Source organism: Scomber japonicus, chromosome 4 (assembly GCF_027409825.1).
Source record: "Scomber japonicus isolate fScoJap1 chromosome 4, fScoJap1.pri, whole genome shotgun sequence".
NCBI lineage: Eukaryota > Metazoa > Chordata > Actinopteri > Scombriformes > Scombridae > Scomber > Scomber japonicus.
In genome coordinates, this window is record NC_070581.1 from 12,480,355 (window position 1) to 12,503,593 (window position 23,239).

The 23,239-nt window shown below is 39.4% G+C and overlaps 1 protein-coding gene across 1 annotated transcript in view; it reads right to left on the reverse strand.

The window, feature by feature from the left end:
* sema3bl (sema domain, immunoglobulin domain (Ig), short basic domain, secreted, (semaphorin) 3bl) overlaps positions 1–22,725 on the reverse strand; it is a 50,621-nt gene extending 27,896 nt beyond the window's left edge. The window contains exons 1-3 of the mRNA XM_053317925.1: positions 22,716–22,725; positions 18,118–18,278; positions 596–715 (exon numbers count right to left, since the gene is read on the reverse strand). Coding sequence (XP_053173900.1) covers positions 596–715; positions 18,118–18,278; positions 22,716–22,725 — 291 coding nt within the window. The remainder of the gene's footprint in view (positions 1–595; positions 716–18,117; positions 18,279–22,715) is intronic.
* Between the last annotated feature and the right edge of the window lie 514 nt (positions 22,726–23,239).

Here is a 23,239-nt window from a genome sequence, read left to right on the forward strand (position 1 = left end):
CAGTGTTTTAATTAAATCATTGTCAAGCATCATCTCTTAATAATTTGTCCTGAAGTTCCTATTATCACACTCTCAGTTGAGACTCATATTTAGCCTATAGTTGTGTGTATTTTATTGCAACAGTAAATGTAATGTATTGAGCCTAATATCATTGGACATGCTAAGGAGTGACTGTTCTAAAATTCAGCATATAGTCAGTTTATACTGAGCTAAACTGCACAGTCCAAACTGAATGGTCATTCTAATGGCTGCACAGTGCATAAAAAGTCCATATAATTTACTGTTTCCAAACATTTCTTTTAGGTAATGGAGAGAGTGCTGTGGTTCAGCATACAATAAAATATGAGTCTTACGCAACTGCTGACAGCTGTATATCACACAGTTTTCCTCAAAAACACCAAGTGGTTGTTATTTTATGCATGTATATGCCAACACAAGGGATATGTGTTTTTTCTGTCTGTTTATGGGTGTATGTGTGTATTTATGTAGTTTATGAGTGTGTTTTTGTATATGAGTGACTGGTGTACTGAGACTTTCAGCAGTTTCTCCTCCTCACACAAAAATTCACACACTACCTATTATCAACCCATCTTACCTCTCCTCTGTGCCCCACATAGATGAAGGCACACATCGGCTGGAAGGCTCCGGTGCCACAGGCCAGGAGGTGAGTGCGGTTGTATGGCTGAAGAAGGCGGACAAAGTTGGCACACTCCGTCTGCAAAATACAGATACATGCACAGATTAAAACCTTGTATAAACTCGATACTGTATGTGTTGAATCAAATGTTTTGTAATAACCATTTGAATACAGTTATCTCTTTACACAACAAGGAAGGGCAGTTAAATAAATCAAAAATACACAGTGCAATAGTAACTGTCATCCAAGCGCATATAAGTTGATTTTCAGGGTTGCGAAGAGAACAAAATTATTTCTTAACAAGGCTTATTGATCCCATATGTTGGTAATAAGGGCCAAGAAAAGAGCTTTATTAGATGAAATGTGATAGCCTCAGTGTCCCGCATAGGACTTGTATATCTGATTTTTGGATTTCAGCCAAAGTGACATGCTGGTGTTGTAGAACAAGCTTCATCACACTGTGGTCCGAGGACTTTGTCAAGTCCAGTTTTGTAAAGCATCAGGAATGCTTGAATGCCAAAATGAAAATGTAATGGATAGTTTATTTTGATTTTTGTGAAGGCATAAGGAAGATTAAGACATAGATAGACAGAAAGACAAGACAGAAATAGACTACTATTACTTCAACTGGAAATACAGTTTAAAAGGCCAAGCACAGACACTTTAACACCTATAAGAGAGAAAACAAAAGCAGGGGTGCCTGAGGAAATCTGAATCAAGACATTTCTTTACTACACAGAGGTCTACAGGAAGCAGAGGGCACGACGACTTCCTTCTTCCTGTCTGTAACAACAACAGCTGACAAAACGAGTGTCAGCTGAGAAGGAAGGGATTGGCTGAGTATCATTCTCTCAAGTTAACAAGGTCAAACTCATATCTGCACGATGATTGCCTGATCTGTGCTTGTATATTTCCCTGCTTTTGCATTTGTGTGTTGTGGGTGTGTATGTCATTTCATGGTTTTGAGGCTGATTTCTAGTCTCCTGGTGTTTTTACAGGTGCATTGTATTTTCTAAGTGTCCTTTTGCATTTGTGTGTGGCCTGCCCTGCATCCCGCTCAAAGTCAGGGTCAGACACTCAAACATTTCCTTGAGTGCTATATGGCAATGCAGACCTGATGTAAACCACATCAATGTGGTACAAGAAATAGTTTACATCATCCTGTCACCCTTCCCCTCTGGCTCATTTCTCTACCTTAACAAAACCAAGGCAGTAAGAAGCGAAACAGAAACATACTTGTATTAAGAAGACTCTCAATAAATCTAAATTTGCCTCAAATTATTCAGTACACACAAGAAAGCAGCATCTGATTTTTAAATATGCCAGTGGATTTGTATCAAGGGTTAGAGAGTATCACAGAGCAAATTTGGCATGATTTTAAAAGGATTTCTGTCACGCCTAATTATTAACCCCAAATTAATGTTAGATGGCTGTGCGCCTGATAAAACAGAGCAGAATTTATCTCCAGCCTACTGGAATAATCTCCTTGGGGGAGAAAATGAAAGGCTGGACTTATGTCTCTACGTGCTTGCAGAAGATATATGAGGTCTAAGAGAGTCTACCAAGTGGCCGCCGAATGAATAAAAATCTGTCTCTCTCTACTGTGTTTCCGTTCTACTACTCAGGGAGTCGCCGTAGTGATCTGTGTGGCCTCGGAGAGCAAAGAGTGGAATGAAATTTTGAAAACAAAGAAATATGTCTGAGCTCTCCCAATCTGGGATTTTGGGTTTTACATATCTGTGTGGTCTTACTGAGATTAAGTGGCAATAAAGGGAGTGCTGTTAAACATAAAATGAAGTGGTTTATTACTAAATCGGGTTTGGTCTCTTAGGGAGTAGTCCTAACATCTAGCCAGGAATGAAAATGGAAAGGTTTCATCACTGCCTGAATAGTTAGGGTCAAGGCTGCTTAGTGAAAACAAAGCTCACAATGTTCATTTATTAACCTTTGATTACTAAAGGAACCTTGGCTGACCACAAGTAATCTTTCCCAGCAATACTCTGCCACTCATTCACACAGTTCGGACATTGAAGCTGCCCATGAAAACCACTGTTTTCTGTCTTGGGGGTTAAAATAGCTATGTATAGTGTTTCAAACATAAAAATTATTACCACAATCACTCCGAGACATAAGTGCCATTACCATAAACAAACATGAGTATTGCCAAGATCTCTGGCAGCCTTACAGTGTGCACTACCAGGTCTGATTTCCCATGAAATCCACTGTGCAGAGAGTGATGCTTTTGATGCCCGCAACAGTAGGGCGTTGTGTTTCCAGGGCAAACAACGCTCAAGATTTCAAAGTTCAGTGGCAAATGGTTGACAACATGAAACGCAACAGAAAAATTCCCAAACAAGGGTCAAACCACTGTACTGCTGATCCAGTCCAATGGATGGATGAAATAACTCCATTTGACAACTGAATACCTATATGATAAATCTTTTAAACATATTTCAGTAATTGAAAGAATAAAAGCTGTGCTGAAGAAGCAGAAATGGTGACTCCAGGCAGAAGAAATGGAGAAAATGTTTTCCTCATGACAGAAACAAACAAGGTTCATGATGACATGTGGTCTTTATTTTTGAGACATATGAGTGGTGGCAATACCACAGGATACAAATCATTTCAATTATGGTCTGATTTGATTGCAGTAAGTATAACAAGGCATCACAGTTTGGCAGTGACATATTCAAATGTTTAAATAAGTGGGATATGTTTCTCATATTATTTATTCTCCAAGTTTGTCCTGTCTGAGCCAAGAATTCCGACCTTTCAACCTCATTGTCACACACATGTTATATTTTGGGGAATTTAAAGGCGCTTGCAACAAAAATGTAACAGTAGCTGCCAAAATATTGCATTGATGTATTGCAGTTGAAAGATTTAAAAAATGGACTCTCAATGGATTTTTATTGGTATGCCATGTCAGAAACAATTACAGTAACTATTATTAAATGGCAGAGCATTATCTACCACACACATATTTTTCTACAGACCAGTATTTTTAAGTTTGAATGAAATTTCAACTGTCAGCAACTGAGAATTAGCCTTATATTCAATAAAGCTTCATTTTGGAGGAATTTGGATAATCTTTTATTGTTTTTACTTGCATGTTTCAAGGTTTGGGCCACCCGTGAGTTACCGCTTGGAGAATTCTACTTGATAAGAATTTATATTTGTGATCATTTAGCAATTTAAAGGAAATGTACACGGAGCACGATGGTTGAGGTAAAATGGAGCAAACTGCGAAGAAAGGTTCCAGCAGTTAAACATGTTCTATGATTACTGACCGGGGCAGGGAGAGGCACGTTTGGACATGGAGAGCAGTTTCCAGTATAAACAGCCAATGTTCAGTGGAGACAAGTCACATTCTGTTATACAAACAGGAAATGAAGACCAACACGTTCATGCACTCCCACAGACTCACACATACACAAATATAGACAAGACTACAGTCAACAGGACCTCATACACAAACACAATCAAAGAAGGCAGTTCAAAGCTGGACAGCTGGATGAGCTCCGTCTGTCCAAGTCTTTGGTCTCAGCAGCGTTTTGATCCTCAAAGAAGAAAGTTTTATGCATATCCATCAATTATTTCCAGACAGCACTGAAAACACTCAGTAATGGCAAGAATCTCTCGCCAAACTGATGATGAGATGATTTTTCCAAAAATCTACCAGCTACTCCCACCTTGTAACCAATGACATATTTATTTTCAAAAAGAAAATCACAGTCACCTACTCAGCTTCTTGGCAGACTGAAGGGCTGAAGGATACCAACATTTTGACATAAAGCAGAGCAGGAGACTGTCAGGAAAAGACCACACCTTGTGTCTGTGTTTCTGGCCTCTGCTTCAACTATTTTATCATTAATATAAAACAAAAAACAATAAAGGGCCATAAAAATAAGCTTCCCGAATCTTTGTCTTTACTGTCAGTGTGTACAATGAACTCTCTGACTTAGAGATTTCAAGATTTTTTCATAAAATATAAACATGATTTACTGAATAATAAGTCTTTATAGAGAATGAGACATTCACAGATGGCACATAGTTTAATGGCCTTGCTTCAGTCACCTCAAGTGATTGGATGTAGAACACGATCATTTTGTAAGTTATACATTATGTTCTTACTGATGCTATAGGAAGCTTGCAGTAGGCCTAACATAAAGCAGGTAACCTAAAACATATTTAAGCATCAGTGACATGAAATATGTGTCACTGAAAATGATTTAATCATTCCACATCAATGGCCACTAGAGTTTGCAAGAGAAAGGAAACAAACAACATCTTCAGTATTAAAATCACACACCTTTTACAGTCAATCTACTATTCACTCTGATCATCTAAAGACTTTTTATATGCTGTATTAAAATGCTATGCTTAATCCTAAGAATAAGCTTTTCTACACTGAGGCAAAAATTTGATTCAAGCAAAATAGAGTTGATCTACTGATGAGGCCAGGATTATGAACAATACATCTGTGGTCAAAATGTTAAATTCATGCTCCACATGCTCTGATTTATAATTCGTCACAATTTCAGCCCATTAGAGACGGAGGAAATCACTGACTGGGCTGATTATACTGATGGTAAGCAGAAGATACAGACGAAGAAAAACTAGACAAGTTTGAAACCTAGTATGTGGCTGGACCATGTATGAAATGCTAGAGGCTTTTTAGTTTGTAGGTCGCCTGGTTACCATCAGACATGGACATCGCCAGCAATTTTAATGTTTGTTTTAATGTAAGTTTAAGTTTATTTATTTGTACACCACTTTTCATACAGCAATTGTAATTCAAGGTGCTGTACACATAAAAAAACATTAAATACATTCCAAAAAATGCTGGTATAGACTATATGGTGTTGTTAGAAGGGTTGAAGATGTAAGGTGCAAATGCACTGAAATCCATAACCAGCATGCCTCATTTGATGTGCGTCAATCAATGCTCCTATGGCCCACTGCAGACATCAGATTTGAACTCCACAGAACTTGTCCTGTTGTCTTTTTATTTACTGCTGCATTAGTTGGATATACATAATGAATGAATGAAAGGGAGAAATGCAGGGAAGGAAAATTAAACTAAGAGCCTCTGTTTCCACAGTTAATTAACTGTTGAGTGTTTCCAACAACTTAATCTCCACCATTGCTTGCTGTCAGTTCGTGTAACATGTATTTGTGAGCCTCATTGGGCTGCATTCTGCCAACCAATGGTGTAACTTCATCACTCAGTCAGTCACTCAGTGACTCAGTGACTCAGTGACGGACAGACAATCACAGTTACAGGGCTGGCCCTGCTGTTGCGGTACAGCCAAAAATGTGTCGACAGCCACAGCAAGACAGTACACGCCTGGCTGAAGACAGTGAGTGCCTCCCCCACTGCCAGTTATTTATTTGTCTGAGCTGTAATTAATGATGGTGAAGGTCATGAGGTTGTGACTCTGGGAGGAGACACTATCAATAAAAACATGTTTATGGTGGAAAACACTTGTCAGTAGAAGACTGTGGAAACAGAGACTTTCATTAGGGATAAAGAGGACATCCCCCTACTTTATTTATCTTTCGCTCACTTTTAAAGTCAAGGTATGTTCATTATGAAGACATTCATCCAGCTAAGGTGCATCAAGTGCTGTTGATCTTGTTTTTTCTCAATTGAATGATCAAATCTAGATTGATTATAACCAAAACCTGTAATTTGCCTTTCTTTGCCTCTACGTCTCTCTCTCTCAGGTATGTCTTTCTCTCAATCACCAAACACACACTCACACAAAATAGTCCAAAGAAACAATGTGAAGACCTTTCACCTTTCAACCTCTACCACTTTTAGTCAAACTCAAGTTATGTTTAACAGACTCAGCAAACATATGAGATGGACCATATGTGTCTGTGTGTGTCTTTAGCATTGTCGATGCCACAGAATACAGCAGTAATCCATCTAATGTGACACCAAAAAACTCACACACAGAAAATGAGAGACGTGAAGGAATGCAGAAAGATGTCTGTGTAGTCTAACATAAGTAGACATCTCTATCTGTTACTCACACATACACGCACACATACACACACACATACACACACACACACACACACACACACACACACATACTCTTTATGACTCCTTTGGCACACGTAAGGTAGAGTTACACATAGGCTGTTTTATGACCTGTGCAATAATGCTTTGTGACTCCTCCTCTCTTCTATGGACAGTACAGTAGCTCACACACATGCACACACATATACACATACATGCACAGTACACACATCTAGTGTGGTGTGAGCCCAGCGAGCAACACATAGAGGAAACACCTAATAAAACTGATATAAGACACCCAAGACACACCTGCCACTTCAAACACAGAGAACATATACCTAGACACACACACACACACAAGCATACACACACACGCACACACACACACACACGCACACACACACACACACACACACACACACATACACACACACACACACACACACCTTCTAACCAGTTCCAGATGGAGGTGGCTGTAAGACTTCTTGCTATAAGTACAAGAAGGCACAAAAAGCTGCACCACTTTTACAACTCTAACAAGAGTGTGTCTTCATCGCGCGCGCGTGTGTGTGTGTATGAGAGTGTGTGTTGTATGTGTGTAAAGCAGTAATTAGTGCCAGTTTAAGTATTCTGGGCACCACTAAAGCCACTGAGACCGTCTCCTCCTACTGGGACCTAATTTAACGATGTCTCAGTACATCAAAGATATGACTTCATTACAAAATATCTTCCTTTATCTTCACTTATTTCTTACTTCCTCTTTTACTTTCCTCCTTTCTTTCATTAATTCCTCTCAGACCATCAAACCACTCAGCCTTGTGGCCAGTTGCGCTTTACTTTGTGAGTTATTTTTCCCATTTTAAGATACTCTTAAAATCATCCCCTCCTCATTACATCACCCTGTTTCTCCACAAAGTTGCTTCTTTAACCTCCTCCAGGCGATCATGCAGAAAGCTGAGTCAGCTCAACGCACTGGTACACTGTACTCCCATGTGTGTGTCATCCAGTTTATAATTCCGATACGTGGTTTGTTTCTGGACATAATTTGAGGTGGTTGCTTTTTCTGAATATCCATTCCTTCAGTGTTCTTGTCATAAGCATACACATGATAAGCTGAGCACTCTCTTCCCTATGTTTGTTTCTCTTTACTCATATTCTACTCTTTTCCTATACTTTACTTTCCTCCCTACTTCTCTCTATTTTTGTTCCTACCCTCTCCACATTCAATCCTACCTCCCATTCCTCCTTCACAAAACCAATAAAAGTCTTCACTTACAGCAGAAATACTCTCCTGAAAGAGCCCTCTGCCCCTGAAATTCTTCATTAAGAAAGTCTGGTCTTATCCACCACAACTTTAACATTTCATTAGGATTATTAAATTATCTTGACAGTGCTAGTAAGTTGTAGACTTCATTAGAGACCAACTTTATTTGGCCACCAAGTCATTAAAAGTTGACTGTACCTTTTAGGAGATGTGGGGGAGCAGACACTAGACTACCAGCTGCTGTAGGGTAGGAAACTGAAGAGTCAGCACAACACAATATGGCACTAAACAGTGTTAGTATGCCATTTAATGATGCTTAGTACAGCCTGAGGCACATTTTGCACTCCCCGTCACACGTGTCATCTGGGGACTGTGGCTAACAAAAGGACCTTATGGTTCATTATCTCGTTTTTCAAGCATAAAAAGGAAGAAACAGGAGAAACAGTGGGAGCAGAGGAGGGCAGAGACTGATGTGGACACAAGATTCAGCTGGGAGAATCTCTGGAAGCCCAACAACCAACTTGCTCTGGAGGACAAAAGTGCCATAGAGAGAGATGATTCTCTGCTTTTTACTGGACCCATTTGGAAGAAGGTGTAAGTCAACTTAGTCACCTCATTTAAAGAAAAAGCAGGGTCTGTTCACTTCATTTTTTGGCCACATTGTACTGTCAAAGATCAGGTTACTGGCAACAGAAATGGGTAACCAAATGAGCACAAGAAGACTCAGCTGGCAGAGTGAAAAGCTTAAATATTGGGCAGGCGTGCAGGACAAACAAAGGACAAAGGACATTGGCAACAAGATACAAGTAGGAAACATACATGCAAGAATAACCAGCAAGTGACATGGAAAATTTTGAAAAGACATGGAAAATTTTGAAAAGACTGGTCAAAAAGTGTGCACTAATGGATGTACAATATATGCTGTCTACTGATAAGGAATAAGGAGTCGTGGCTGGCTCAGGTGACCTTTCTATAATGGAAACTTGACAGAGCAGATACAGCGAGAGGAAAGATAAAGATGAGGCTCCATCATATCTTAAATAGCTTATAGTACCTTATGTACCTACTAGAACACTGCGCTCCCAGCATGCAGGCTTACTTGTGGTTCCTCGTATCTCTAAAAGTAGAATGGGAGGCAGAGCCTTCAGCTATCAGGCTCCTCCCCTGTGGAACCATCTTCCAGATTTGGTCCGGGGGGGCAGACACCCTCCCTACATTTAAGAGTAGGCTTCAAACTTTCCTTTTTGATAAAGCTTATAGTTAGGGCCCCTAGAGCTCTTAGCTTATGCTGCTATAGGCTTAGACTGCCGGGGGACCCCCATGATGCACTGAGCTCCTCTCTCCTCCTCCCTCTCTCTCTCTATCCATCCATCTATATCCATTAACATTCATGTACTATTAATTGCATTCAATAACCTAAACGTCTTCCCCGGAGTTGTCTGTGCTTTCTGGTCTCACAGGTAATCTGGGCCTGTAGACGTCCGGATGACAGATTCCAGTCCCGGACCTTCTAGCTTCATTGTTGATTTTTATTGTGCTTCTCTCCTCTATCCTTCCTTTCTCTCCTCTCAACCCCAACCGGTCCAGGCAGATGTTCTCCCACTCTGAGTCTGGTTCTGCCTGAGGTTTCTTCCTGTTAAAAGGGAGTTTTTTCTTGCCACTGTTGCCAAGTGCTTGCTCATGTGGGAATGTTGGGTCTCTTTAAAATTAAAACCTGAAGAGTTCGGTTTAGAACCTGCTCTATGTGTAAAGTGCCTTGAGATAACCCTGTTGTGATTTGGTGCTATACAAATAAAGATTGATTGATTGATAAAGATGAAATTTTGGGTGAGGAAAGAATGCATATAAAGTCCACGGGGAGGCAACAGTGGGCACAAACAGATTTTTTGTAATCTAGACAGAGTAAACTGTGGATAAGTGTTGGAACTGAAAATGTTTCATATGATGTATGACTATGAACACATAAAAACAGGAAGAAAAAGCAGAGAACCTGAAGACTCTTTACACATGGACAGTTTGCACATTGTTAGCTAACAGCTACAGCAAACATTCGTACAATGTAAATTGTTTACCTGAGGTTCCTTTCCCATTTGAATGCAGTCTTCTCTGTTGCTCGGTGGCCAATAGATCTATGAAAGAAGATGGAGAGAGAAAGATGGATGAGAAGAGGAAAGAGAAACAACAGTGCAATGATTAATGACCTCATAACTTTAAGTAATGCAAATAACCACCTTATTCAGTCGTATTGCAAAATGTAATTGCTGTGTGGGAGCCACACACTCTTTACAGTATGTGACTGTAAATGCAATCAAAACAATTGTCAGCATGTGTCATTAAATTTGAATTATTGTCCCTGCAAATTCTGTTTTATAGCAATTAGAAGCCAATTGAGCAGAGTGGATCTTTTGCATATGATGAAGGAAAAACTTTGGAATGATGAGCCCAAAACTTTCGGCTTTAACTTTTGGCTTGGAAAGCTGTAGTGCTGATTGAGACGTGACAGACACATTCATCATTTTGGACATGCTGAAGCTCATGCCAGATCAGTTCACCCAAATTACGTCAAAACATATTTTCTCACTTACCTCTAATGGTATCTAGTCATGCAGATAATTTGGTTTTATTTGCCCAGTTTTTGAGATAATCTGTCTCTGAGATTTCTGCCTCCACCCTTAAACAATGGAGGTGAGTGTACTTTGTCATGCTCACAGCAATGAAATAAAACTATGATCAAAACTTCACAGGGTGTTCCCAAAGCTCAGGGGTTACAGTGCCAACCATTACCTGCAACTTCCCCTGTGTAAGTCCAACCAGGGATCTTTGTTAAATCTTTCTTCCCTTATTTCTGGTCATCTCTGTACATTGCATGGAACAAAGATATAAAAATATCCCTATCCCCCCCCCAAAAAATCCCTTAAAATAAAAATTAATGTACCGGTTCCTTTGGATAATGCAGTTACTTTACAGTTTTTATTGGAACTACTTTCTGCTGAAGCTGAAAACTGTTGACAGTGTCTTTGTGGACTGACCAGTGATGAAGTGATATTTCAAATAAATGATGCTTTTTGTCACTTTGTACTACTTTTGGACTACTTTGTACTGAAAATAGCATTCTTAAATTCAGAGGAACAGGCAGCAGGATTTTGCAATAGAATAGAAAAAAGTCAAATCTTAATTAGCCCACAGTGTAATTAAGATTGACTAGTCCATCAGATTAACCGTGTGCTTTCAGAACTACTTGCTCAATATGAATTAAAGCAACAGTCCTTATACAATATTCACAGCAACAATAACATACAAAAACTTTTAAATACTATGAAAACTAGATGCTAATCTGCTAAGTTATTGCTCTGTCCCCTCTAATTTTAAAACTGGACCTTTGGCTATAGACAAGCAGCAAAGCTGCGCTCAGCTAAATCCTCAGTGTATCCATAGAAGACCATCTGGAGATTAAAAAAAAGAGAAAAGACAAACAAATAAAACTCTCTTCAGTTTTCAAGTTCTCACAGTATAGATCCAAGATTGCCTGATTATGAAAGTCCCAAAGTCTTCCTCTCATTCTGCCAATTCAATAAGAGGTCAATCTCAGATCGTCATGAATTAAAATTTGGACCTGAAACAATGGAGCTACTTTTCACCATATTGCTTTCTGCAAATGAAAAATGAAATCAAATTGCCACTGCAGAGGAAAGAACAAGTCTGTCTTAGTATTGAGTTCAATGACGTGTGTAATGTTGTAGTTTCTTACAGACTACCAGAGGGTTTCTCTCAGACAATAAGTCTTTGTCTGGTCCAGTAGCAAACTGCTTTGTTTTGGCTAACGGAACAGAATAGAAACCAGAGAGGAAAACAAATGTTCCTGACATGCATTACTATGTCTGATTCTGTTTAGTGGTGTGTGTATAGAGAGCATGTGAATGTGTGTGTGTGTGTGTGTGTGTGTGTGTGTGTGTGTGTGTGTGTGTGTGTGTGTGTGTGTGTGTGTCTGGCTGCTCTGGTATCTACTGTATGGGATTGTTATAGAGTGTGTATGAATTTGACGTGATGAAGTGATAGAAACAAAAATGGACAATGTGAATTGAATTTAAGAAACAAATGAATCTCTGTTTCTGCATCTTTGGCTCAAAACTGAACCACATTCTCCTCTTTTGATTGTCACACTAAATTTCTATATCACCGGTAAAAGTTCTAGACATATTTTATCTCCTCCGTTATGAACCCCAGGTTATCACAGCCAGCATGGTGGGTCACTGTAAATCAGGATGACTGAAACTTGGCTCAGGCAGATTGAAATTCTCTGACACGCAGTCAACTTCATTTAAAGGCCTATACAGATAAAGGATGTGGCACTGACATATTTTAACCACTGTAATATGCTTTAATACAGTGGAGTGCAAAAGAACAAAATCTCAGCCAATCAATCCCTAAAATGAAGTTTACTAGTCTTACAAACCATTTCAATGAAAATTCACAGTGTTAGATAAATGAATATGAATCAAACTGAGAGGATGATGAAAAGTCAAACCAATCCAGTCCAGCAGTATACAGCCAAAAATCACTGCTGAAAATAAAAAAAGCAGAAAAATAAATCTGCGTAATGATTTGACAGCACTGTGGTTAGATTTTGCACAAAAGTGTTTTACTTGCATTTTGGGGAATTTGCTAAATAGTAGTCTTATTCTGCTTCAGTTTACTTTTGAACTCTCTTTAATGTGATTATGTATGTTTTTAATATCTACAATATCCGAAAACCAACAATAAGAACATATTGAGTTGCACTTCACTTGATTAACCTGAACAGAAACAATGTTACTGTGCCAACTTTACCATATTCCTACAGGGACTGTGGGAAATCACTCAGTGTTGTACTTAATAGAGATATTATGGGATTTAATAATAAGGGATGATAAGGAGGATAAGATTTTTGTTTAGTATTTGTTTTTTGTTAGACACCACCTGATTGGAAGGTGTGTCTAACGCCTGACCTGCTTTTCTCTAAAATCTGGCTTGCGCTTGTGGGAATCCATTAGATTAAGTATGGCTGCTCTAAAACTTGGCTTGAAATGGTTTTACTCTCTGGAACTGTTTCTTTTCCAGGATGCTGGACTGATATGAATGTGTGCCTGGTGATAGGTCTCTCTCTCTCTCTCTCTCTCTCTCTCTCTCTCTCTCTCTCTCTCACACACACACACTCTGACCTACAGCACCCTGATAGCATGTCTGACTGATACTGATATACCATGAAATCAAGCCTTGCCTAAAACCTGGCTGGTAGTGGTCTGAGTCAGTATAATATTCCATCCAAGATTCTTGCTCCGCACGGTTTAGGATCTATGGCTGATCTCCACCAGCCATCCATGTTTCTTCCTCTATTTATCTTAACTCGGCACTTCATCACTGTGACTCAGCCTCTTCAAAGTGCTATTAAATTTTTAATCCACCCTCAAACATAATTTCCATTTGCTATTTCTTTGTCCTTTGAACTTGGAACAGTGTTTAACAGTAAAGAAGTCTATTCAGAGCTGGAAACAAGTGAGCTATGCAAAATGGTCACACACACACACACACACACACACACACACACACACACACACACAGTCCTTTAACTTCAAACTGAAACTGGTTTTCATTTCTGACAATGAAACCACTCTTGTCAACGAACAGCACCTTGAAAGGAGGAAGGAAAGGAGTTTTCCCAGAGACACAATTCTTGAGAAATAAGCTCAAATTAGGATAGAATCAGTCTTTCTACACATACTAGGTGCTAAACGACCTGGAATACAACAACAAACTCCAGTATACTATTGTCTTTTTGGCTAACATTATACCTAAAGAGGAATGAGAAATGTGATCTGGATTAGCCCCACTTGTTTTTAACAATACAGAAAAATAACTTTTATATGTTTGACAAGAGTCCCCTATGCCCTGTGGTCGTTGATGGCACAATAAAATACATTTTCCCTGTCAAATTATATTATTGTATTGTTTAAGTGCACTCAACTTTTACTTTTTGTAACTCTAAAAGCAGAAAAATATTTGGAACCACTGTACTGTATGTAGCAACATCATGTTGCAGCATGCTGATTTTAGCAATGTTTGTTGCTGTTTCATTGGAGATACAGTAGATAGAATGACGGGATGTAATTAACTTATTCTTGAACAAAGCAGGATGCAACAAGACTAGAATTACCTGATTTAAATATTGGATCACAATATTTAAAGAACCTTTACTCTCTTCAACCCTCAAACAAACCCAAAGAGCAAAAAGTCCCAAGAGAGGAGGCTTAAATTTCACCACAACCTCTGCTTTTATCAACATACTACTTTTTACGGTGCGTAGTGTATTCCTTGGAAGCCAAAGGGATTACTCTACAATAAAGCTGCACTATGCTGGGCCACAAGCCATCTCTAAAATCACCAAGAAAGCACAGCAACACAAGATACACTGTACGTAACAAGACCCTGAGCAAAATAAACACATTTTCTGAATATGCTGAAACTTATGACAAAGTCTTTACAAGGTGCCAACCACATTTTCAGGCCAAAACAAAAAACACCCCACCAAAAACAAACAATAATGTTTTATATAAAATAATCAAAGATGGTATATCTCATACCAGTCAATCTGTTTATCCTTTAGTAAAGAGAAAGTGGAATATTGATTCCATCATGTGAAACATTTACATAAACTAAATCAGTATTTGTTTTAGTTTTTCCTGGGTAATCATCACTAAAGAAGTGTTCCAATTCCCAGATTTGATTCAGTAGGAACTGGATGCAGTTTAAGACTTAAGGCAGAAACCCGCTGGACTCATTGATTTAAAGCAGTCTGACTTGTTTTCAACCAAACCCTTGTGTTAAGAATAACACCTAGCTCCAATTTCCAATTTTACTACACTGTTAGTCACATTTATAGTGGAAAGGGTGGCAGATTGACTTTTATGCCAAGCAGATATTGTAAACTGAGGTCCACAGAGTTTGACCTAGAAAATTACAATCTGGTGCAGCAGTGGTTTGCAACAGTTTCCAATTAAATCTACATATTTAATCAGACATATTACAAAGAATAAGGTTTGGTTGATAATGATTTATTTTCTTATTTGTAATTTATAGGCATACAAGATTTTCCTTAAAACAAAACAATGTGTAGACTCATCCAGAAAAAAGCCCTCAATCATCATTTATGACCCACTAGAAGTGTGAGGTGGTTTATATATCTACAGAGACCCTGAGACCCTTTTACTGTGTTTGGGTCATTTCTGGGCATCATTTCTGGCCATCAACCTTTGGGCAGTAAGTCTTTAGCCTCAAGCCAATAACAGCATGTAGGGTGTGAGGTTTAGACTCATAGCGTAGTGACCAGGTTACATCGGTGTCTCCGTCTCTCTCCTCTACTCCACTCTCGTCTCAGGGTGGGGCTGAGCTCCACACACACAGAGCAGAGAGACCACAGCGGACAGGATGAAGCTCTGCATTCAAACAAAATCCAGCCATGCAGAACCTTCCCACAGGGTTGTGAGGAGGTGCGGGCGTGTTTATTTCTGCTTTAAGATGCCATGAAACCACCATGAAACAATCAGAAAATAAGGTTTTTATTGTGTTTTCGTCAGTGCTGCTTGTTCTCTTCATTCTCTCTCGAGCTTGATCTCTCTTTCTCAGCTCATTCTGGTCGAGCAGTGGAGGAGAGGCCAACTTTGAATGCTGGGTTTAAAAATATAATACAAATACAAAAGCAGGGAAACAGCTAGTCCGGCTCTATATTAACAATTAGAAAATGTGCCTATCATCACCTTCATAGCTCACTAATAATGTCTTGTATTATTTGGACATTGGAAATAGGCGCAACATAATGTTTTTTCAATAAACTCTCAGAAAGAACCAAACTATGCATATTTCCCAAAATGCTGAACAACTCCTTTAATGTCAGAAAGATACAATGTTTTACAAAATGATGCAGGGTTCAGTTGTGAGACAGACAAGTTTTCATCATCAATGCAGGTTGTCATAGCAGCATTGTCACGTCAACATGTTGTGCTTAAGTGATAATCCCTTATGTGAAAGGAAACATTGTGAATTCAGTCATTTTGGGTGTTTTTTTATCCTTCTTTTTCTCTGTCTTTCAGTACTGGTTTATGAAGTATTTGGCAGATGTGTTTCGTCTTGTAAAGCTTTGTTTCATTGACCTGGCATCACAGTGAGATTTCACAATGGATGCCTTTGATAGAGGCATGGGCATTAAACCTCAGCGTTCAGCAAACTAAAATATCAGTGAGCTTCATGTGTGATCAGCAGCCAAGACGGAGAGCAGTGAGAGGAGGCTGAGAGAGGGATGTAGGGGAATTAAAGGGTGGATAAGGTGGGCGACATCTGGCTCACTGTGTACTTAAATTCCCAGTTTCCCCATTCACTCTGTCTTTGACCCATGAGCGCGCGCACACACACACACACACACTCTGCTGCTCCTAAAGTGGTGAAGCACATCAGGGATTTCTGCTTTAGTGAGAGGAGATATTTTTATTCTGTGCTCACTTGAAACCCGTTTAATGAAACACAGAGTACACTGTGCACCCTCCTGCAAAGTAATATCTGTATAAATATATGCTGCATATTTTCCCAGCACTATTCTTCAACAGATACACATGTAGATGAAATGAAATCTCGTTTTCATTTAAACTCACTCATTTCCCTGTAGTCAAAGCTTTCCAATAAAAACTCCCAGAAAGCTCATAAGATATAAGTCAAAAGGTATAACTCCACAAATCACAGCAAAACTCATATCTATGTCTTCTTCTCTTGCACTGAATAAATTACATAAGATATAAATTCCACTCTGATAAGAGACACACGTTTTTCCATGATTGTTAATATATCTGGTCTTCTTGAATTAAACCATTGTCGATATCACCCCAAAATAAATTGACTTTATTTCAACAGTTAGGTTTTAAAATCAAAAATCCAATCTTTTTGCAGATTAAGTAAAACAGACCTAGAACGACGGCATTCTTTCTGCTACTTATCTCTCTCTCTCTGTCAGCAGACTCTTGGTGTGTGATGACAGAGTAAATCTGGGGCTGAATTCACAAAGCATCCGAACACAATGTCAGCACAGGGTGTGCAGTGAATGCAGCATATCAGCAGCAGCAGCTTCAGTCCTCTGACAGGATGTATTCATGCACTGTGTAAGTCACTGTAAGTGTAAGTCACACACGGGTCAGCCCCACTCCTCTTAGCCTACAAGTTTTTCTCTATTCTTAGAAGTTGCTCTCAGGTTTATGAATAGCTCTTAGCAGAAAATAGCTCTTAGGAGAAAACTCTTTGGAACTTTTAGCACCACTTAGGAGGACTCCTAGTGGTAAAATAAGATCTTCTGCAAATATGGCCCCTGACTTCAGGGTCATTATTCAACTCTCATTTTTCTCCGGTGAGTGACTGTAACTCTCACTGCAAAAAAGCTGTGTTTGACAAGCTTGAATGACAAATGAATGTTCATATTAAAGGTGAGCTGGATTTTTTTTTAAAGGTGCACTTTTACAATGTTGCCTGCAGCAGTAAGGGTATGAAACCATACAGTACTTAATGTGATTGATGAGGTTAAGGTTAGAAGGAGCCTATTTACACAACAAGAGAGGTAAAGTAGAGCTGAAAATAACACTGATGCTATACATCCTACTGAAACTGTGCTTGTTTATTCACACGTTTTAAAGACATTTCTAAATATACTTAATTCAGTAAATGATTAGTCCAGAGTTGCAGATCCCAGAAACAGGTGTTTGATCAATGCTTTATTTTACTAGAAATTAGCTTTCTTCAAGCTTTCAAAAAATATTTTCATCACTGTCTTCCGACACTGTTTCAGTGATGATGCAATGGCAGTAATATACAATAAAATGGTTGTTCAGGTTTGAGTCACCATGTTTATGTTTGATTTATGACAGAGTGTTATAACAGATGTTCCGCAAAGGGGGAATCTGGAAAACCTGAAAATCCTCTTCATGTTATACATCATCTTTTATAGATTAGAACCACTTGCAGAGTTACTGCAACTTAAAACAAAAATTGAATAACAAACTGTACATTAACAAACCTTTTACAATACATCAATCATTAGAGCAGAACAAAACTCTTGAGAACACCATTAATAAAATAACTTAAAGTGATTGAAGCTATTCACTCCGATGACCTCACCTCTTTGGACTCGCTGCTGGTGGGTCCCAGCATGAGAGAATACAGGACATCTTTCCCTCCTAGGAAGAGGCGGTCACGGTACTCATCCAGGAACATGGCAGTAAGAGAGAGCTGGCCCTGATGACCGTTGAAGATAGATGACCTGTTGGTTGCTAGCAGGTCTGTAGAGAGAGGAGAGAACAGGATGAGTATTGGCAGGATGAGGAGGAGTGGAAAGTAGGAGAGATAATGATGCAGCGGTGGAGGAGTTTTCACACTTATCAGAAGATTGTAATACATTCCTGCCAAGTAATAAAGCATACGATCGCAGCAGGAACCAAAAATGCAAGACACTACACACGAAGATTAAATAACAAGTTATAACTTAACTGCACACAGCAAAAAAAGAGAAAGAAAACAGATTAAAGACCAAAGAACAACTAAATGGAACATCATTAAAAGCTACATTACATCATTAAAGAGATTACCCAAACTTGCTCAGGCCTATGATCAAAGCCCTGAGTGAACTTGTTTCAAATTTCTTAGAAGTCAAGAAAGTTTGTGAGAATATTTCTGCATCCTGCCCCTACAGCAGAGTGCTAATCAGCCTCGCTTGTTGCAGCTGCACCTGCTTGTTATCCTTTTATTTCACCCAACTCCCGACTCTACAACTGCTTTCACCTTAGAATTGGACAGAAAACCTTTGCTTGCACACTGTGGTGACAGATGAACAATATGCTCCTTTTACAAATGTATATAAAACACTATTATTGTGTTTATCCCTGCGCTGCGCAGCAAGTGGCATCCCTCCTACTCTGCTGCTTGCATTTATAGCAGCAAGGAAACAGCAGGATGTTCTCAAGTAATCAAACACACGTGTGACTAATAAGACTGATAATGGCTTCAGCCTCTTTCTGTGCGTCAGAGTCCTCCTTTTGTGTTAGCTCAGTAAGCGAGTCTAGTACAGTGGGCTCCATAAGTTTCCTGTGTTTGTTTCCTGAATAAGTAGCATCCTGTCTGTCAGATTGGTTCAATAGAGGTTGATCTCACCATTTAGCAGGCAGAATGTCAATCAGATTGAACAAGGAGGGATATAGTTGCAGCAGTGAGAGGATTCATACCATATTCATCACCTTCTTAATGGAAATGAATAGGTAGAGACATCACTAAAATCACTCCGTACTACAAGATTCCTGAGTTTCTCGTGGGAATCCAGATATAAGACTGCCCTCTGTTTCACTGTATTGTCTCTAAACATGCTCCTATTGCTGCTGTCGGCAAATCATTCCTGAACATTAAAGGATGTTTCCCTGAGTGCCAGCGACTACTGAGTCTCAGAACAAGAAATATTTATTCTAACACACATTGGTTGGGTTAGTGTTCTTCATGTGCAACTGTAGGCGGCCAAAGCTGGCAATAATTCATACTACTAAATGTCAAAAATGTCACATTGAGCTAACCATTTAAATCTAGTCATGATGATAAGTTATGTTAAGTTTGCCACGTGCCTGACTTTATGAGGGTACATACACATGATATACACTCTCTTTAGTGGGCAAGCAGGAGTCTGTCTGTAACCACCAGGCTGCACCTGGCTCTCTTCTCTGATCTGGCACCAGCTTCAAAGTCAAAAGGTTGATGCAACGACTCTGCAGGAGTAGTAGAGAATGGGTTGAATTCAAGTTCAGCTAGACGTGGGGTGTCTCCTCTACCCACACACACACACACACACACACACACACACACACACACACACACACACACTGTGTATACAGCACATAAACCTGAAGCCTGCTGCTTCTCAGTTGTTCCACCTCCCACAGCTTCAAAAATCTTTAACTTTCTCACACAAACACCTCTTATTTCTGCCTCTCTTTCTCTCTCTTTCCCATTCTGTCTCTTCTTTATCACCTCGCATCTCTCTCTTTTGTGTCTCTAGGTGAAGAGATGAGGAGAGAAATATGTGTGAGTAGGCGTCACTGATATGCCAAATCCTCAGCGGAGGAGTCCTTTGGCTGAATCGGCTTTCCGTCTATCTCTCATCACTCGTCTGTCACGCTCGTTTTTCCTATCTCTCTTTTTCACACGGCCCAACACACACACATACACACACAAAGTGAGAAAGTTGCCTCAGTCACTCGCCACTCAACGAGGGTATTGACTGAGTGACGCGTAAGGGCCCCATGTACCAGTGACACCTTGTCCATCAGGGAGGCCTTGCAGACAAACACAAACACAGCTGACCTGTTTTTACAAGAAATCTCTATTTCTCGAACTCTTAAGTGTCCACAAACACATGCATACTCTACACAAATGTTGCTAAAACATTTTGTTTTTATAGATTAGTCTCTCAGTTATTTTTCTGATCTACTCAATTTATCATTTAGTCCATAAAAGGAAAAAAAATGTCAAAGTCCAATTAACCCAAACACATTAAATTTACATGATATAAAACAGAGAGAAGCAGCAAATTTTCACATTTAAGAAACTGGAAGCAGAGAATATTTGGGACTTTTGCCTCATAAATGATTGTAATGGTCAATTATTCATTATCTGTTAGTCGAAAAATATATTTAGTCATCATTTCAGCATTACAACACACACACACACACACACACACACACACACACACACAAACAAAGATGTCATTCTTTACCCTTATTCCAGTTTAGCTTCTTTGCCTGCAGGCATTCACACACATACGCACATCCAAAGAGCCTCACCCTACATTACGCTCATTACCAGTGCAGAAGACAGCTTAACAGTGAGGGGAGTACACTTTTAACAGTTTAACACTCTATCATGTTTCATATATATTAACTAATAGGGTCTTTACAGCAGCCAAATCAATAACAGGATGAACAGACAACTCTGGTGAAACACTGTCCTCCGCTGAGGCCAACCAATGTCAATCCCTGTTAAATGATGTTAAAAAATCTTGTGAAGACAGTGATGAGGGGAGAGCTTTCTTAAGAAACACTGGATATAAAAGTTTCAAGCTGCTGGCAAGAGAATATGGGAGATATAAAAGCAGCAAGACATCAGGGATGTAGTGCGGGAATACAGAGAGTTAGAGAAAATTAGAGAAAGAAAGATAAAGTTGGAGGCTTTGTGGCTTTTTTGGCTGGTAAGAGTTAGAGAATGATGAGTAGTAAGACAGACGTGCAGAGAAATCCACAAGATAGACAGAAAATGTAGTGATGCATGATAGATTTATTGAGACTGGCAGCATAAACAGAAAAGACTGTTTCACATTACTGAGATTTGTGCCATTATATGATACGCATTTTCATACCAAATGTTCTCTTCAGAGATATTGTAAAATGTTTGGCAATTGTTCGATGAAAAGTAGATAGTGTTGCCATATTTACACAGCATATGAAACAATTTAAGTATGTTTGCAGATTAAACACCTGCACTGATACCTAACAGACCAGTTGAAGCCAGATATTTCAGCAGGAAGCTCTAATCTATGCTTTCATGACATCGTTTATCAGAACAACATGCAGGCGGCTCTACACGTCTTCAGCTGATGACTGTCTGTCTCCACATGTTGAACCTTTTCCACACAGCTCTGAGCCCTGAGATGACCTCCGGCTGGCGAATGACAAGACTGACAAGAGACCGTGCGGTGAGAAGACCATGTGTGTGCAGTGTTTGTGCTGGTGAACTTTCACAGATACTGTAGGTGTAGGGTCGAGATTTAATGTTCACAGCACACTTCTTTGTTTTGACAGGGAAGATTGTGGAAGATGGATACTGTCTGGGACTATGGTAGAGCTTTCACATATTTGTAAGCCCTGTGTATTTAAATATGAGGATTTAGGACTATTAAACCCCTGATAACTGAAGTACAGTAGATTTGCCACATTCTGGAAAAAGTCACAAATATGTGAATTAACAGCATTTTTTCATTATTCAGAGAGAGAACGAAATTCAGCCAGCATTACATTTCTAGTAACTTTGCTGCAGGGTTGGACCTATATATAGCATCCAAGTGGCAGGCACAAAAATGAAAAAAAGTACACCTCTTCCACATGTGCAGCTTGGTGTGAATTTAGGGCACAAACCTATCGTGGGTTTAAAACAGGCACTGTGAGACTCAGAGAAAAAGGAGCACTGGAGTACTGATCAGAATTTAAAATGTTCTGTGTCTTTGTCAGTGATCAGCTTCTCAACATGTATATTATCACATGTGGTATATGCTACACTGTGCAGGAGTGTCTCGGTGCATTTTACAAGTTGTTAGATCACTTATAATCTGTCTCACACAACATTTTCTGAAATCTAGTTTCCTGAGCTTTCATCATTAAATCATCTAAGCACAGGCTTGTTTGATGGCTCTTTCTCTTGTTGAGCTCAACCTTTGTATCTCACTAATCACTCACATGTATACATAAATCTCCATCAAATAGCAGCAAAAATATAAGCACATGTATACCACAGTCATACACACACACACACACAGACACACACACACACTCTCACACACACACACACACACACTCACACACACACATAAACAGAAGGGAAAAGGTGAGCTAACAGCTTCCATCTGTAGCTTGTTATCACTCCGGCAGTTCATCGCTTCAAATGTGGAAACCACACCACTGTCTCACCTCTCACCATCCTTTCTCCTGCTGTCTATCCATCTTCACCTCCTTTCCATCTATCCATTTAACCTCACTCTACACTTCATCATGCTCTGTCTCTTCTGTCTATCCGCCTCCAACTTCCTCTCTGGTTTTATTTTCCTTTTTCTTGAAGTCGCTTTTAAATATGTCTTCAATTTCATCCCTCATGTCTGCCCATCAGTCTCCCTGTCTCTCTCGTCTTTGCTACTAGATTTGTCTCTCGTCTCTCTTTTTATCCATCTTGTGCCTTAAGAGCCTATACATCGGCATAATTACTCACAGCATCCATAGGGAAACTTTTACATCTGTCTCCAATGTGTCTTATTACCCTAAAGGCAGCCAGCCAACACTGCATTGACAAACAGCAGCCGTGCCAAACCAAAGCGACACACAAAAGAGCATCTGGTTTCACTGTACGTGTCAAATCTCAGCTATCGCAACACACACCCTCAGCCACTACAAGGATATGTGCACAATTATTTATTCTGGGATTTGTTTTCGTTGTCAGC